A 13,382-nucleotide genomic window follows, 5' to 3' on the forward strand; every position below is an offset into this window, starting at 1 on the left:
GTTTTATGTTGGTGAGTGTAGGGGGGGAATTCGTAGTGGGGAGAGAGAGGTACCGTTAGTCTGTGTAGATTTCGTGTATCGTTTGAAATATGGGATTGTGTGTTTCTATGTGTGTATCATTCATGTGTAGGCCTTTCTTACTTATTTTATATATATGGTATTTCTCTAATGTATTCAAATGTCTGCCTTTCTTTCCCGTTGTTACAACTTCCATTACCTCTGTTATTGTTCCGTATGCATGTCCTGTATTTAGTATGTGGTTTGAGTACCCGGAATTGCTATCATTATTCCTAATATCATGTATATGTTCTTTATATCTAGTGTTAAATGTTCTGCCTGTTTGTCCAATGTATTTCAATGGGCAATCTACACATTTCATTTGGTATATGCCACTTTTATTATATTTATCTAATTGTGGTTTTTGTTTGAGTATATTTCCTATTGTATTTCGTGTGCGGAATGCTACTTTTATCTGCGTGTCTTTGAAAAGTTTTGTAACTTTTCTCACTTCTTTTGTACTATATATAAATGTGGCCCACTTTGTTTTATGTTGTTCGTCGTCATGTGTATTTGATTTTTGTGCTGTGTCAAGGGATGTCATGTACTCTTTGTTGTTGTAGCTGTTCATTCACGGATGTCATTGGAGTGTGGTTTTGCAGGACCCATTTGTAGTGAGTACTGTGCAGGAATGAAGTTTTGCAGTACTTTTCTGACATTAAAAGTTGAAATAATGATATGGAAGTATTTAAGCCATCATTGAAAAATTCTCACATTCAACACCTCGTACTTTGTAGAGAACTTAGTTGGTACAACAACTCCATGGCCTGCAGTCCGCAAGCGAACTGTGCCAACCGAGTGACTGCTGCTTGTCGCTGAAGTTAATGCCAAATTCTGCGGATAGAGGGTGTCGTGTAGTCAGGGCAGCATATCCCCATGGCTGGTTTTCTAGACCAGAATTGTGTAGGTACAGAGATGGAAAAATCACAAATCCTGAAGTAGTTAAATTTGTTTTTATAATGGAGATTGTTTTTAAAACTGTTAAGTTCTAGTACATGTATATTTTTCCATCTATGACTATCATTTGGGATGTCAGTGTGAAATGTGATAAATAATGCCATGTCCTGGTGTAACTGAATCTTCTTATCCAGCTGCCATTCTTAATGCTGGTTCATCCAGAAACACTCTACAGATGTTGACTGATGACAGAAATATCTGCAACAAGCCAGGTAAAAATAGTGAACAGTAACATAAAGTCTGCATTGTGAATTTCAAATTGTTTGAGTTTTTTCCCTTAAGTAAAAAAGTATGCTTATGAGATCACTATGCTGTCTGTATGCTAATTTCACTTGGAATCAGTTACCTGGTGTGAACATTATGCCTTTGGAGGGCACTTCATCATAATTTTTAATCTCCCATACTCAGTAACAGCAAAGATGTACAAAATTCTGAAGTGGAAGCAACACTGTTACCACTTAATTCAGGGTCCTGAAATGATCTGTGGTAACAGGCCGTGGAAATGCATGCAACCCTTGTCAAGGTACTTTTTTTACAATGTAAAATAAGGTTTCATGGCAATAAGTAATGAATAATTGGAGCTAGGAGTGTGAAAATTAGTGTGGAATTTTATTGTAAACATGCCCACATATCACATGTGAAGTATTTGTGCCAAGCTGGTTGGTTCAAGGTTCTGATTTCTGTTAAGGAGGTGATAAATCTGAATCTCTGGTGGGACACTGGCTATCATGAGAGAATTTTTTGTGGTTTTATTAGTCCATGCAGATGCTGGGTTAATACCTCCAATTAGGTCACCAGTGCTTCCCTCCACACCATTTCCAATTAATTAATCATGAAATCATTCTGTAATTTAAAACTGTATTCTCTAAGATACGGACAGTATTGTTAAATATACCATAATGCATAAATAAATGCTGTTTGGAGTCAACAATTCTAAATATGGTGACTATAATACTTTGGAGTTATATCTGACAAATTTAATGGAGGCAGATAGGATAAGGTAAGAAAAGTAGTCCCTGCACTAATTAAGCACTATGCCATGAAGGCATATGGGGGAGTGGATGTATAGATCCACATTTTCTTGACCTGCGCGCTAGTTAGAGGTGAGTGGTCAGCTTCATTCCCGGTCACTTTACCCCTGGGGAAAGAGCCTCGAGTACCCATTGTATAAGGGGTTGGGTGAACCTTGGAGCCAGTCTGGACAACTTGGTGAAGAGAAAATTCTTGATCCTCCTGGGACTCAAACTCCGATTCCTTGGTCGTCCAGCTCATAGCCAGTTGCTATACAATAGGAAAGTAGGCTTTATGAGTTCTGCTTGAATTTCTTCTTACCTCTGCTATTGTCACTGATATTGCTGTCTGAATCGCCACTTGATGGCGTTTTTCAATGGAAGTGGTTGCAAAGAGCAAAGTTGTATGGACGCATAGCTCCAGCATAAAACGTACTTGTTTCTCTGCCATATTGGATGGTGTGGCCGCAGCAACATCACCTGTCATAGTAATTATATTCTAGTATACTGATGATTCTCTAAGCATTTGTGACAAGTTCATTCATTACATATCAGCTGATGGATATGGCCCCAGTTACAAGAAGGGCAATTAAAACTGACTAGTAATTATCGTGGGTTATCACTGTTATCAACTTTGTATAAAATTTTATCCAATATCCTTCATTCAAAGTTAAGTCCATATGTAGATGAATTACTGGTGATCATTGTAGGTTTTGAAGCATCAGCTCAACTACTGATCAGATGTTTTGCATGTGTCAGATACTGGAGGAAAAAAAGGAGTATAATGAGACAGTACATCAGTTATTCAAACACTTCCAGAAAGCCTATGATTCAGTTGGGAGGGGAAGTATTGTACAGTATTCTCATAGAGTTTGGGGTACCCAAGAAACTAGTTAAGTTGATTAAAATATGTTTAAATGAAACCTGTATTAAAGTTCATATAGGTAAACATGTGGTAGTGTAGTTGGTTGAGGCACTGTGCTACAAGCTGGAAGGTTGTGGGTTCAAGTCCCGATGAGATCATTGGATTTTCTTCAATTGACCCAATCCTTCCAGCCGCACTATGGAGCTGGGGTATCCACCAACAAGCACTTTGTGGAAAACACGTTGATATGAGCTCTGTTTTAAAACCTGTTATTTCTGTTGTTAATTTCATTCGCTGTCATGCACTTAACGATCACCAGTTTCGGTCTTTTCTCGAGGAATGTGATTCCGAGCTTATTGACCTGACATATTATACTGCAGTTCAATTGCTTAGCTGTGGAAAGGTTCTTTCGCTCTTCTTTCAGCTCAGGAATGAAATTGATATATTTCTTACCGAGAAAAACCACGAACCACTTTTATCAGATACCGAGTGGCTTTGGAAATTAGCATTTTTTGCTGATCTGGTGAACCATATGAACAATGTGAATTTAAAGTTGCAGGGTGAAATAACTTAGTCTGTGATTTATTTGCACTTATCAAGGCATTCAGAGCAAAGTTGATACTTCTGGAAAGCCAAGTGAAAAATTGTAACTTTGTTCATATGCTATACTGAGCAGAGTTGCATAAACCGGGGTGAAGCAGAATTTCCTTCCTCGTTTGCAAGTTTAGTCATTTTAGATTTGAAAGAACAATTTCGGAAGCGATTTGCTGATTTGGATGCCAGTGCTCAGGGAATTAAATTGTTTCAAAATCCGTTTGACTGTGATGCTGCAGATGTCCCAAGTCAAATTCAAATGGAAATTATTGAACTTCAGGAAAATTATCATATTAAAGACAAATACAAGGAAGGAAATTTGATCAAATTTTATAAATTTCTGAACTCTCAGCAATTTCCAAATTTAAAGAAATTTGCTTGTAAATTTATCTCCATTTTTGGGACGACATATCTGTGTGAACAAACTTTTTCCCAGATGAAGTACATCAAGTCGAAACACGGCAAATTTATGATTAGCGTTTCAAAATTTGAACCTCAATTTAATCAGATTTTAAGAATGCAAAAAGAGTTCCATCATTCACATTAATTGTTTTATTATAATTTGTGATGAAAATATGAGCATTTGCTACTACTGTCTGTTGTCATTAATATGTGCTAATTTATTCCCACGTAGAGTTGTTAATTTCTCATTTTATCCGTCCCATTTAAAGTGCTGAAATACCTAATGTGGCCCGCATTTCAAAATTTGGAGACCCCTGGTCTAGATAGTGTGGGACCCTCAACGTCTCACAGGCCTATGGACTTTCATGGCCTGTTACAGGGATAGCTTTACTTTTTTACTTTATAGGTAAACATTTGTATGATAAGTTTCCTATCCAAAATGGGGTGGTGTATGCTGATGATGCAGATTTATTGGGAGATAACATAGATACCATAAAGAAAACGTTTGTAAAAGAACAAACTTTAACTAATGTTAGTAAGAAGGTTGGTGTAGAAGTAAACACAGAGAAAACTAAGTATATGTTGCTGTCTCTTCAGAGAATGTAGAGCAAAGTCATGACAGAAAGGTGACTAACAGATGTTTTGAAAATGTGGCACAGTTAAAATATTTGAGAATGACAGTAACAGATCAAGATTTGATTCAGGAGGAAATTAAGAGGAGACTGAATTCAGGCAATGCTTGCTACCATTCAGTGTAGAACCCTTTGTCTGCTGTCTGGTTCTCAATGGGTGTGAAACTTGGTCTCTGGCATTAAGGGAGGAACATAGACTAAGGGTGTTTGAGAACAGGGTACGGAGGAGAATACTTGGACTGAAGAGGATGAGGTGAGAAGAGGTTGCTCTTCGCCAAGTATAATTACAATAATCATGATAAGACAGATGGGATGTACAGGTCATGCAACACGAATTAGAGTGAAGAGGAATGCATATAGGATATTATTGGGAAAGCCAAAGGAAAGTGACCACTAGGAAGACCAAGATGTAGGTTGGTGAATAATATTAAACTGGATCATAGAGAGATAGGATGGTAAGTATGGATTGGCTGTATATGGCTCAAGATAGGGACCAGTGGTGGGCTGTCATGAACATGGTAATGAACCTTCAAATTCCATAAAATGTTGGGAAATTCTTAAGTAGCTGCACAACTGGCAGCTCCTCAAGAAAGACTGAGTTCCATGAAGTTAGTTTTATGCTCTTGTATTCCAGTCAACCAATGCAACATGAAATTTAATGATAAATGACTTAAACTCAAACTTCAGTATTGTTAAAAATATGCTTTCAGTCTAGATGTTAGGGATGAATGTAACATCTTAAGAAAGTTTTGAATTCAATGCATAAAGAGCACCATGTAATATCAAACTCATATGTTACTGTCACCAATTTTAAAGAACACTTCTCAAAATGACTTTTAACTATATTAATTAAATAAATGAATAACATACTTTCATCTTTCTCCCAATAAATAATTTGTTTTGTATTATTTTGGAAGTGTATTCTAAATGCTTTTCTCTTCTCAGTAGCTAGATATTTTAATGACACCTTATCCTGATAAATATTGTTACGTTTTAGGGGTGTGACTATGGACCTGGTATGGATTGATGACTTGATTTATTGACCTCTTGTACACACCACTTGGAACCTCAAATAATTACAGTGCTGTCAGTAATCTCCATACTTTACAAATCACCACAGCACCTGCTATGCCTTTTTCCAGCCTGCTGTGTCTTCAGCATTTGTTCCCTAAGAACTGCTTCTTAGAGTGGAGATTCTTCACCTTCCTGCACTCACATTGTTACTGTCTGGCAGCTAACCCACAAGTGAACTCATGTGAACTGTCAACTGAACTATAGTGCCCTCTCTTCTCAGCCTTCCTTGCAGAGCTCAACTTAACTGCCAACCCTCAACTAACTGGGCCCCAGGCTGGTGGCTATTTCACATCAACCTCCTAGTCTTCTTGTCACAGGCTTTCAACTGACAACTCAGCTATCCAACCACTTCACTTCACTCAGCTGGTCTGAGTTCCCTGCTATATATCTTTGGGATGGACCCAACAGAAAACACCATTCTTCTCTTGTGCGCGTTTATTCCCACAGGAACATGCTTACCAAGCTGTTGCTTAGAAATGGGTTGCATAACCCCATTGTTCTATTGTTACTTGCGTGTATGTTGTGGGCATTATTTAGCAATGGCCACTGTTTACAGAGTCACCACTTAGCAGTGGGTCTATATGCCACAATATTGTCAAGATTTTAGTGACTACAAATGGGTTTTGGATTGGTAATCAGGTTTATTGTACTCTTACAACTCGTAACAACAACAGTTTTACTAGTTTACATTTTCCAATTCACTACATGCACACTAAGTCTTCTCACTACATCTTCACTGAAAGTTGCTTGGTAGCAGCTTGCAGTAGTGGATGTTCCTCTTTGTTTGGGTTCCCGAACTGTCCCTGGCCTCAGCATCTCACAGTTAACAATTCAGAACGATTCAAATGCAGCAGTAATCTAACTTACCAACCAACTCTCTTCACTAACTCCTTACTTGTCCTGCTTATAACATCACAGCATGGACCACGCAGAAGACACTGCTCTTCTGTTGCTGAGGAATTGTTGTGTTTGTGTCTCTTTTGGTTGAATTGTTACCTAGCAATGGATGTTGTATAGTCGCTTATTTTGCAGTCGTTGCCTAGCAACAGGTCCACATGCCACAGTATAATCAGTAACCTAATAATATGTAACAGCGTTTTTTTACTATACATAAATGATCTACCCAAAATAATAAATAAAGAGTATAACATGGTATTGTATGCTGATGACATGAGCGTTATAATTACAGATCCCAATAAATTGAACTTTTAACAGAACTTTTGATAAGGTAAATACCTGGTTTAATGCTAACTTACTTTAAATTTTCAAAAAAACCCAATATTTGGAATTTCGATCTAGGAATAGCTGTAAAAGTCCAATGGTGATCATATATGATCAAAAAAGTATAGTTACAGCTACTGAGACTAAATTTCTGGGTTTGATTATTGATGACACTTTGTCTTGGAGCCAGCACATTTATTATACTACAAACAAATTATCTCTGGCATGTTATGAAATTATACATATAAAACGTACAGTAACAACAGAAATGCTAACGTTAATCTGTTTTGACTGTTTTCATTCCATTATTAGCTCCGGAATAATCTTCTGGGGCAGTGCTAACTTAGCGCAAAAGGTATTCTTAATGCAAAAGAGAATTTTCAGTGTCATAATGAATATGAGGCGAAGAGACTCCTGTAGGGAGGTTTTTAAGAGGATGAAAATAATGAAGTATTCCAAATATATATATGGACTATTTTTATTTGTGGTTAATAATAAAACTTATTTGAAAACAATAGTGAATTACATGACCATAAAACTAGGTTATGTAAAAACTTGCGCCTACCTGTGGTGAAGGTGGCCAAATTTGACAAAGGTGTCTGTATCACAGGTATAAGAGTTTTAATCATTTACCTCATTCAATGAAAAGATTGATGAATGATGAGAAGGGTTTTAAAACCACTTTAAAAAGTTTTCTGTGTCACCATTCCATTTACTTCATGAATGAGTTTTATCAATATACTGAGAGTTAGAATATACTATGTATATGTATGTTAACTCACCCAATATTCTGGGTATGAAATTTTAAAATTTTGTTGTAAATATGAATGAATGAATTTGACAAGGCAGCTCAACTTTTAACAATGGTTACTTTTTAATTTTTACATTATGTAAAAAAACAAATAATATTAAACATTTCAAAATTCAGGTATTGTACTTTAATCTATTAAATGTGTCCTGAATCAGGACTCCCTGGAGAACACATTTGGAGCTAGTCGTTCGAACTGTGGTTCGAACAATAACCCAACTGTGGGACAGCTTGCAGATGCCCTGAAGACTAGCATCATCAATGGCCTTGCATTTAGAGGACTGGGGGAAACTAGTTGTGAGGATGATGGTGCTACTCTTCTGGATAATCTACAATCGCTTTTCAGGGCACCTGAAGCTGCTTCATGAAATCCTTCCACAAGTCATGACAAGGAAACCCCTGCTGGTGTGCCTGAGAGTTTCCATGTTGCTCAGCAAATACAGATGGACATGAGTCCTACAGTACCTGCTGGTGACATGGAAGTGTTCTCAGTAGCTTATGACAGTGGTTCCATTGCCAGACAAATGCTTCATTGTGTCAACTGTGATGCATGCAAGACATCCCTGACATCTGAAGTGCTTCTAACAGCCAATGTCTTTATTTATTTCAAGGAGTGAAGTGATACAGAACAGTCTCTCACTTATCCTTCTGAGAAGCTTGTGGAGACTGTTGGTACTGCTGTAACTCTGATGAAGTCTATAATGACAGAGGCTGCCCACTTGAATTCAGTGGAGCAGCATTGACTTCAAGTGGATTAGGTGTTCTGGCTGTTCGCTTCACCACCAACGAATAGTAGACACTATTGTGAGATGTCTCATACGAATTTACATTCCTTGATGGTGTAAGCGAAGAAACCGGTTGATGACTGAAGCAGCCAGATCTCTGCGTACAAGAGATCTGGTTGTAAAAGTATTTATTTCCCCACCAACCTATTTCTATTTTTGAACAGTGTTCAATATCACTAGTCAAGGATGAGGTTGGCAGGGCATGCAGCACGAATGGGAGAGGCTAGAAATGCATATAGGATATTGGTGGGAAAGCCAGAAGGAAAGAGAGGCTGCAGTACAAGAGATCTGATTGTAAAAGTATTTATTACTAGTAGCGAAAAAAGCACTGTAAGGGGGCAAGGAGGGTGCACTCCTTCTTACCGATTGTGCTCTCGGCCCTGGAGGCCATTTTAAGTTTAGTTCAAGTAAACTGCGTGGAGATGGCAGCAGCATTGCATCGCGGTGTCATGGCGTCCATGTTTCCAACCAATAACATGGGAGTTTCACGGACCGTCAGATTAGTAATGGCGGTAATGGCTGATGTTAGATTGGAGGTTGGTAGGGAATATTTTTGAAACTGTGTTTTGAGTGTATTTAAAATGGATCCTCAAGTTTTATGATGCGAACTAGTACCATTAAGAACAGAAGTGCCGTATTAAATAATAATCAATCATGTCTCCTTACCATAATTTTGAATTTTGTGTGTTTAATATAGGACGTATGGGACTATGGATAGTCGGAGATCCAAATCAGACTTCCTGCATGAATAGTACCGTTTTTAGCAAGAAATGTTTTGTTGCGTTGAATAGCGTGTCTAGGTAATGGTGACAGAATGGCATCAAGTTACCGGTCAGTGCTCCTGCTTGGATTATTTCTTGGGCTTGCTTGTTCACTGTCTCTTACGAAGCTCCTTTTCTTCGTTTTCGCTGAAATTAGCCCGGGGCGTGGAGACAAAACAGAAGCCGATGTCTGGCTTCAGGAGAATGACCTACAGCAGTACCAGACCTACTTCAGAGAACGAGGTAACGAGAATGCTGCAACAAGTTTCAACCTCATAATTATTAACCTCAGTCACTAGGCCAGTGATTGAGGTTAGCTCTTTGTAAGGACCCACCAGAGTAGGTGTCTCCCCTCTTACCTGAATACGGAAACATACAGTTTCCGTAATGTTATGTTTTTTTTTCTAATTTTTAAAATACCGAACGATGGGAAAAGTCCGACAACCCACTAATTTTGAGTGTTATGCACCATCGTCTGAGCCCTTTAGAACACCAAGGTTTGACCTGTAGTTTGCTTATAGAAGATCCATTTTGGAAGACACCATTTACCACAACTAATCTTTTGGCAGTGGAGAGTAAATGATTTATGGAAGTGCTGGATTTGCATATAAGTTAAATAAGGTGCAGTTTAGGGCCTCCAAATACTAAGAAAAGAATCATGCGTCAAAGACAGCACAATTGTGTAAGTGTTGAGAGATAATAAAGCGCCATCTGTATTTTATAGTATTGAAATGATGGAAATGATACACACATACATACATACATACATACATATATTTCATAAGTCAAAAATACAATGGACATGAAACTGGTCACAAGCATAACATAAACAGAAACTGTAACTAATTATTTACTGTATGCTCCAAAAATTCATCAACTGTATAAAATGAGTTATTCATGAGATATGAAAATAAATTATTTTTAGAACTGATTCTATCCTTTCTAAGACTTTGAATGGTCTTTGGTTATCTATTAAATATCCTAATACCAGTAAACATAGTGCCATTTTGGAAAGCAGAAAGATTTGAAGTTGGAATATAAATTTGATTTTTTCTTCTAGTGTTCAGGCCATGAATCTCCGAACCTGAACAGAAATTATTTTGATTATCTATTACAAACAACATCAAAGAAAAAATATATTTGCATGACAATGGTAAAATATCTAATTTCTTAAAAAGACTTCTACATGACTCTCTGGGTCCCACTCCCAATGTGATCCTTATTACTTTCTTTTGTAATTTAAAAACTCTGGAATTATTAGTCAAATTGCCCGAGAGGACTATTGCATACTTAATGATAGAATGAAAGTAAGAAAAATAATACACAATTCACAGGGTTTTTAAATTCATAAAATAAGATAAACTCCTAATTTCAAAAATAGCAGAACTGAGTTTAGGATGGATGTGTTCAACATGACTCTTCCAAATCAATTTATTATCAATTTGTATACCCAAAAATTTTATTATAGGGACTTCATTCATTACCACATTTCCAAAGGATACTGCCAGCAAAGAGACTGTTTAGGAGCAAAATTAATAACATTAGTTTTGTTAATATTTAAGACCAGCTTGTTTGCTATAAACCAGTTTACGATGAGAGGCAAGGTATCCGCAACTTTGTGTTAAGCACAAAGTTGCGGATACCATGCCTAAACAGTGCACAATGATTTTTTTCCGGTGACCAAAATACTGGTGTCATCCACAAAGAGAAAAACATTGGCAATATTATTGATGCATAATGACAAGTTGTTAATATAAATAATAAACCGAAGTGGTCCTGAGACCGACCCCTGAGGAACTCCTTGCTTAACTCTTTTCCATTTGGAGAAATAATGATGGTCATCATCAATTCTGAGATGCACTCTCTGTTCTCTATCTGATAGATAGGATTTAAATCAATTTAAATTACAGTTCTGAACACCATAATACTCTAATGTGGATATCAATATCTCATGATTAACACAATCAAACGCTTTGGCAAGGTCACAGAAAATCCCAACAGTTAGACGTTTATCATTCCAGGCTGTGTATGCCAGTGGTAAGTGAAAAAGCAGCATGATCAGTTGATAAGTCTTTCCTAAAACAGAAAAATGGAAATGTTGACAAATTGCCTATCCAGGACACGTTATCATTGATGACAAATGACAGCAAAGGTTTGGCACATTGAAGACACACCTTTCTTTAGTGTATAAGAATCTGGCATTGTGGCATCTTTTAATTATTTTCTGACCCAGAGGAATATTTTACCACAGAAGAAAACATGTGACTTTTTGATCTCTTTTTGTACAGTACATTTCCTGGAAAGAACCTGTGCAGACCGGAAGTTTCATAACTGGGCTGATTCAGTGAAAACGAGTATTATCACATTCAACAAGTGTGCTCAGCTTCAGAATACTCACGTTTGACTTTATAAATGCATTCTATTGTTTGTGTCATGTCTGGAAACACTGCTGGAAATAATTTTCTGAAAGTCCTTTCAACGCTATCATCACATATCTCAGAATATGTTCAAGTGATTCAAAATGATCGCTTTCCAAGAAGCTTTGTAGTTTTAGAAACATAAAGAAGTTACTTGCAGCCAAATCAGATGATAACAGTGGATGTTCCAACAAAGCCTCTCCTCTCCCTTGAGGGTTAAATTACAGTATGTGCTGTCAGTTCCACTATACCGCTTCCTGTGCTGTCTTGCAACTTCTACTACTCCCATCCTATTGTTCTGTAATGACATGTTACTACCATTCCTATCTGTTCATGTTGTTGGTAAGATATACTTGTAAATATTCCCTGCTGAGAAAATGTAAGAATTCCCGTCCACAGTGCTTCCAACTGAGAGAGTATTCAGGGATGAAAATCCTGGGCAAAAATTGCCATTTAAATCCTGTTTTTCTATTTTAGATGTCTGACCACCAGTACTTCTGAAAGAGATGACTTACCCTCTTATAAATACCCATACTGGGATGAACTAAAAAGGGCATATTCTAATCTTTCAGTGGTAACAGTAGACTCTACGCGTGATTTATTCACAAGACGATGTTTGTGGCTCCTATTACAAGGGAAAGAACTTACTGCAAAAAGAGTAGCTACAGTGATAAAGGATTTGTTTAGTGCTAACGATTCGGAACCAATTGTCTTAAAGTGGAGTTACCTGGATGAAATGCAGATTCATTTAGATGATAAGCAGACATCTGGCATTGAGGTTGTTGAAGGGAATGGTTGTGGAAGGAACACCATGGAACAGTTAGTGGGTGATGGGGCCATAGAGTCTAATGTAGCAAATCATGCTACGATTTTACTGATGTCTCAGGAGAATACCTGTCTGAATCAAGTGGGAGTCCATGATAATCCAAGCAGTGATCAGATTGATCACAAAAACCATGAAAATGATTCTCAAATAAATAACTCAATACCTTCGAAGAGAACGCGTCGTCAACCCTCCAAAAAAGTTAGTAAGGATTTTTTAAGGTAACTTCATTACACCAGTCTATTCTACCATCTTGTTGTAACAAAATCTCAAATTATCAGGAACTGGGTATTGTCCACCAAAATTTTCAAAGTTTGAGTAACAAATTATTTGAATTTAGTATTATTGGATTCTTGGTCAAATAAGCCTGCAATTTTATGTTTATCTGAGCATTTTCTCCAATATGAGCAAGTTATGTATTGATCAGTAGGGCCCGGATTTCTATGACATGTCATATTTTTTTCCTAGGGTTTATTCCTATTTTTAAATTTAATTATGCATGTTTCCAGTCATTCTTATTGAAATTATGTCGTTTTTATTGTGCATATAAATGCATATTTTAGAGTTTTATTGGTTTTACAGCATATTTTGGCACAATTTTGAAATAAGATCATATTTTTGTAATTTTAGAAACAATTCTTTGATGTAATGTAAAATTTCGGCTCCATAATGTTTAGTATTACAAAATAAATTTCAGGCTGGACTGTTGCTTCAATGTGGAATAGAGTTCAAGTACATGAAGATCGTATTAAAAACCATATTTTTGACTGGACTGTACTTGCAGTTACAAAGGCGAAAATTTGTGAAATGCAGCATTTATAACCGGGCAAGCCGGCCTTTCCAAGTCGAGGCAGGAGGGAGACAAGTGTAACAGCTATTCTCCTATTGTACTCCGTCTTACTATAAGGTATATACATCCCATTCTTTCTTGGAGGGCTTAGAAGTATTCTATTTATATATGTGGAGGGCGTTATAA

At 37.1% G+C, this 13,382-nt stretch overlaps 1 protein-coding gene across 4 annotated transcripts in view; it reads left to right on the top strand.

Moving 5' to 3' along the window:
• The first annotated feature begins 8,899 nt into the window (after window positions 1–8,899).
• LOC111872526 (apoptosis-resistant E3 ubiquitin protein ligase 1) overlaps window positions 8,900–13,382 on the top strand; it is a 61,000-nt gene continuing 56,517 nt past the window's right edge. The window contains exons 1-3 of one of the 4 annotated variants that reach the window (XM_023866533.2): window positions 8,900–8,941; window positions 9,103–9,205; window positions 9,324–9,409. In XM_023866533.2, coding sequence (XP_023722301.1) covers window positions 9,108–9,205; window positions 9,324–9,409 — 184 coding nt within the window. In that variant the 5' untranslated portion in view covers window positions 8,900–8,941; window positions 9,103–9,107. Of the gene's footprint in view, window positions 9,410–13,382 lie in introns of all 4 variants that reach the window. The other 3 variants (XM_023866532.2, XM_023866530.2, XM_023866531.2) reach the window with 3 other exon arrangements.

This window comes from Cryptotermes secundus, unplaced genomic scaffold (assembly GCF_002891405.2).
Source record: "Cryptotermes secundus unplaced genomic scaffold, Csec_1.0 scaffold537, whole genome shotgun sequence".
NCBI classification, from domain to species: domain Eukaryota; kingdom Metazoa; phylum Arthropoda; class Insecta; order Blattodea; family Kalotermitidae; genus Cryptotermes; species Cryptotermes secundus.